Source organism: Rutidosis leptorrhynchoides, chromosome 8, assembly GCF_046630445.1.
Source record: "Rutidosis leptorrhynchoides isolate AG116_Rl617_1_P2 chromosome 8, CSIRO_AGI_Rlap_v1, whole genome shotgun sequence".
Taxonomy (NCBI): Eukaryota; Viridiplantae; Streptophyta; class Magnoliopsida; order Asterales; family Asteraceae; genus Rutidosis; species Rutidosis leptorrhynchoides.
Genome location: NC_092340.1, coordinates 162,978,053 through 162,983,444, shown reverse-complemented (window position 1 = coordinate 162,983,444; position 5,392 = coordinate 162,978,053). Strand labels below are relative to the sequence as shown.

General features: G+C 33.8%; 1 protein-coding gene across 1 annotated transcript; it reads left to right on the top strand.

Moving 5' to 3' along the window:
* The first annotated feature begins 389 nt into the window (after nt 1–389).
* LOC139863916 (uncharacterized) lies at nt 390–4,965 on the top strand. Its single transcript, XM_071852518.1, has 4 exons — nt 390–419; nt 501–712; nt 3,432–3,581; nt 3,708–4,965. The coding sequence occupies exons 1-4, from the start codon at nt 390–392 to the stop codon at nt 4,963–4,965; spliced, it is 1,650 nt and encodes a 549-aa protein (XP_071708619.1).
* The last annotated feature ends 427 nt before the right edge of the window (nt 4,966–5,392 follow it).

Genomic DNA, 5,392 nt, shown 5'->3' with positions numbered 1-5,392 from the left:
GAGAGGAGGAGAGCGTTTGAGCTTCCAGGATGTATTTGTGTGTGTATTAGGGTAGAAGTCATGCCCTTTATTTATAGAGGCAATTTTAGGGTTTTGAGGGAAAAGGCCAATGGACCGCTAACGGGTCAGGCTTAAGGACAAGATCAATTATTAGCCCGATGCGCTATGTGTATCATTAGGTATCGAACAATTAGGGTTTACAGATTCAATTGATTTGGGTTACTTCGGGGTTTTTTTAGATCACAGATAGATAAAAAAAGAGAAATGATAAAGACGTAATGGGATTATGATCGATAAAACTCAATTGATTTTGATTTTGGATTTTTTTACAGTAGACCATACGTATAGTTTTTATAGAAAATAGTTGTCAGTTTAACACATTTGCTTAGATGGTTAGGATATTGCTTGGTAGAGAGGAGGTTGTGGGTTCTAGTCCCTTTTTCAACTTTTTACATTCTTTATTATTAATAATGTATTAACTTTTTCAATGTTACTTGTAGATGGATTGGAATACTTGGATGTACGAGATAGGCCGCGCTAGCTCTGAGTTTATTGATAGTCTTGAAGAATTTATTACAATTGCCGAGACTGATAAACTAGAAAAAGAAAACACCACAATTAGTTGTCCTTGTAAGAAATGCAAAAATGCACAGTGGTTTACTGATTCAACCGATATCAAAAATCATCTAATTCCACACGGATTTATGAGAGGGTACACATGTTGGTCTTTTCATGGTGAGTCATTAGCTGTGACGATCGCTCCAAATCCATATGGACGAACACGTCATTCATCGATTTCATTGCGAGGTATTTGACCTCTATATGATATGTTTTGTAAACATTGCATTCTTTTGAAAAGGCACACCATAAATGAATATTTAAATTAAAGGTTTTCAACATCTGATGATTTCTACATATAGACAATCACCGTAATATAATAGTTTACAATGATACTTCCGTTGACAATGCAGTCAAAATAAGATACATGGTGATGATTTGGTGAATGCAACGTTTCCTTGAAAAATATGTCATGTAAGACTCCATGCACATAGCTTGTCTAACATATAAGCAAACAGCGGAAGACTTCTAGGAAACCTGAGAATAAACATGCTAACAAGTGTCAACACAAAGGTTGGTGAGTTCATAGTTTTATTGTTTCGTATAATCTGTATGTAAAGGTGGATCACAAGATTTCAGTTGTTTCATCCAGAAACGTTTATCAAAATATTCTACTAAATTGAGCACCCTGGTAACTAAACTTAACGTATATATAATTTGTACCCTTTGTATAATCATCTTAATAACACACGCAAACCAACGTGTACGCTTCTCAAATAGCATACGTCCGTTAAAAGGCTAGCGCTCTAGCTCGGACGGGGATATCAAGCCCTATGGATCCATATATAACTACTCGCGCCCACCAGTTCTTATAACCGGCAGTTACTAGTTACCAAAGCTAATGGATTTTCGGTTCAAACTCGGTGTAGAATTTAGTATGTACTTGTATCCATTGCGTTTAAAATAAAGTGCATGTATTCTCAGCCCAAAAATATAGATTGCAAAAGCAATTAAAAAGGGAGCAAATGAAACTCACCTTAGCAGCATATAAAGTCGTTCACCAAAATGTGACCGAAACTCGGATTACCAAATAACCGTAGATCTCAACCTAGAGAACATATGTTGGTCAATAAATGTCTACCAAGCTAGGTCAGGTCATAGTGTATCACAATCCTAATGCTCGAGATCGACATACAAAAGTTATCCAAAGTCGTTTCAAAAAGTCAATTTTGACAGTTGTTTAACAAAACAAGACGTACCTTATATAAGGATTCATTTACTCGGTTGGTAATATTCAAAAATCCAATTTATCAATCTCGTAAACAAGTTGTTTAAATCTTAATTGTAGATTCAAAAGCAATTTCAATTAACGTCAATCATAATTCAGTTGATCATATCTTTTAATCCGTTCATCGAAATTATTCGATATCTAAATGAAAAGTTATTGATTTTTCGCCAGCTTTCCAAAAACATGTGTATCATATACCTTTTACCAGTAATATATGTATTTAATTCGTGATTCATTATAAACTGTTTAACGACGAAATTTAGCATACATGCATGCATAAATATATATATTCGAGCACTAGACATGGATACACAATTAATATATAAAAGATAAGATATGAATGCTCACGTATCAATATTGTGATTCAATATTGCAGGAAAGTACGTAGACGTAACGGAGATGATAAACACTAGGTTTGACTTGCGAAAATTACCCATTAACATTACCCATAACCTCCATGGCAATAGCCCATAATTTGCTTAGCTCTAGCTTGCTCGAAAACTCGTTTTAAAATCATTTGGACATCACTCCGTCGTAATATTTTATGTATATTATTATTTTTGTATCGTAAAAATAATAATACTAATATTATTAATAATAAGATTAATAATAATAATCTTAATATTAATAATATATATATATATATATATATATATATATATATATAGAGAGAGAGAGAGAGAGTCGAGAGATAGATATATGAATGAATCAGAAACAGAAATCGTGAATTTATAGATGTGGCCAGCAAAAGGGTGCCATGCGATCGCATGGCTTCCCAAGCCATTTCCCATGCGATCGCATGGGAAGGTATGACAGCTCACAAATGTTTTTGTCCTACGCTTGTCGACATATTTATTAATTATATTTATAATATATAATTTATATAATTAATTATATATTATATTAAATTCACGTGCATAGTTGACTTGTAATTTTTGTTCCGATAAGTCGTACGTCATCACGCGACTTATGTCCCGGTTCCGGTTTTTCGAACGTCCTTTCGTACACTAAGAAAACTTGAATTTTACGTTTCGTGAATGTACCTTTGTTAAAATATAGTCTTAAATTATCAATAAACTATATCACTCAAAGTGTATCTTAAACTTTCGAGTGTTTTGGTCATTTACTTCTATAAATCATCGTCTCATAGTATGTACATATACATATACATATATACCTTTTCATTTTGAAATAGTGTTTTACTGTAGCAAAGTTACTGTAGAAAAGTTTTTTTACTGTAGCAAATAGTGATTTTCGAAAACACTGTAGCTTTTCGGGTATTGTAGCAATTCGAAAATACTGTAGCAAATTAGTGTTTTACTGGTTCATCTTAAACATTTTAGTTAACTTATCTAAATATCAATCAGATAATCAAACCAATAAGGTTAATGCACAGTATCATTTTCATAACACTTTGTTACGTTTTCAAGTTATAGTATATATATGTATCTATTTACATATAATTGTTCGCGAATCGTTGAGAAAAATCGAAGGGTATTTGAATAGTTTAAAATTTTGAGATTCAACTTCATAGACTTCACTTATCGTGTCGGAAACGTTAAAGATTAAGTTTAAATTTGGTCAGAAATTTCCGGGTCATCACATTAGCTGACCTTAACCCGTCTGTTTCGGATAATCATACCGATAACGAAGAAGATTCATACAATAGTGACAATAATGTTAATTTTGATGACATGCTTGACGATTTGGATATGGAGGATAATGTTGCTGACAAGTATCATGACAGAATACAACAACTATTTGTTGACGCTGAAAAACCTTTATATACCGGTTGTATGAATTTTACAAAACTTTCCACCGTTATACAACTGGTTAACTTAAAATAAAACAATGGTTGGAGCGATACAAGTTTCACTAGCCTGTTAGAGTTGTTGAACAAAATGCTACCAGAAGGTAATAAGTTGCCGGTTTCAACATACCAAGCAAAGAAATTGATGTGTCCAATGGGATTGGAAATACAGAGAATACATGCTTTTCCAAATGATTGTATGTTATACAGGAATGAAGACAAAGACCTTCATCAATGTAAGGTATGTGGTACATCTAGGTATAAACGTGGAAAACCAACTGATAATGTTGATAGTGATGTGTCGGAAAATGGACCTCTTGCAAAATTATTGTGGTACTTGCCTATCATACCAAGATTAAAGAGATTATTTGCGAATGAGAAAGATGCAAAATTATTACATTGGCATGGTGAAGATCGTAAAAATGATGGAAAAATGCGACATGTGGCCGATTCACTTCAATGGAAAAATATTGATAAAGATTTTGGAGAATTTGGGGATGAGATACGTAATATAAGGTTCGGACTCAGTTCAGATGGAATTAATCCTTTCAGAGATTTGAGTAGCCGTCACAGCACATGGCCTGTTCTTCTATGCATTTATAACCTACCGCCTTGGCTATGTATGAAAAGAAAATACATAATGATGTCTCTTTTGATTCAAGGCCCAAAGCAACCTGGAAACGACATTGATGTTTATTTGCAACCATTAGTTGATGACATGATGGAATTATGGAGTACTGGCATACACATTTATGATGCATACAAGAAAGAATACTTCCAACTACGGGCAATGCTTTTTTGCACCATTAATGATTTTCCTGCTTATAGTAATTTGTCTGGATATAGTACGAAGGGGAAAAAGGCATGTCATGTTTGTGAGGAAAATACTCACTCGATATGGCTCACAAATTGTAAGAAACCGGCATTTATGGTGCACCAGAGAGAGCTTGCTGAGAATCACCCGTATCGTAAAAAGTCAGATTTATTTGATGGTACTATAGAGGATAGAAAGCTACCACCTCCATTGGATGGAGAAACTACATTCTCTAAAGTTGCTAATATAAATGTTGTGTTGGGAAAGAAAAGTTTTGATCCTCCCAAAGGTATTTGGAAGAAAAAGTCTATTTTTTTTTGGAAATTACCCTACTGGAAGCATTTACGAGTCCGACATTGTCTTGATGTTATGCATATTGAGAAAAATGTTTGTGAAAGTCTGATAGGGTTACTGTTGAACATTCCTGGAAAAACAAAAGATGTAATTAAAGTTAGAATGGACATGGAATTAATGAATATCAGACCAGAGCTATAACCTAAAGATATTGATGGAAGGTCCACCAAGTTTCTTCCACTGGTCTTTTATACTATGTCGAAGGTCGTGAAAACTAAATTTTGTCAATGTTTACATGGTATTAAGGTTCCATCAGGATACTCTGCTAACATTAGGAAGTTGGTTTCGATGAAAGATTTGAAGTTACTTGGTATGAAGTCACATGATTGTCATGTACTAATGACTCGGATGATTCCTATCGCAATTCGTGGAATTCTACCCAACCGTATTCGACACACAATAACAAAACTATGCTTATTTTTCAACATGATTCATTCAAAGTTGATTGATCCTGAAGTGATGGATGAATATCAAAGAGATATCATACTTACTCTTTGTGAACTCGAGATGTACTTTCCACCCTCATTCTTTGATGTCATGGTTCACTTGGTATCTCCTTGTAACAACC

Excerpts from the sequence above, each read along its gene's own strand:
- LOC139863916 (XM_071852518.1), top strand. The coding sequence starts at position 390 with ATGGTTAGGATATTGCTTGGTAGAGAGGAG. Across the intron at positions 420-500 it reads TATTGCTTGGTAGAGAGGAG|ATGGATTGGAATACTTGGAT; the intron begins GTTGTGGGTTCT and ends TGTTACTTGTAG. Across the intron at positions 713-3,431 it reads CCACACGGATTTATGAGAGG|AAATTTCCGGGTCATCACAT; the intron begins GTACACATGTTG and ends AAATTTGGTCAG.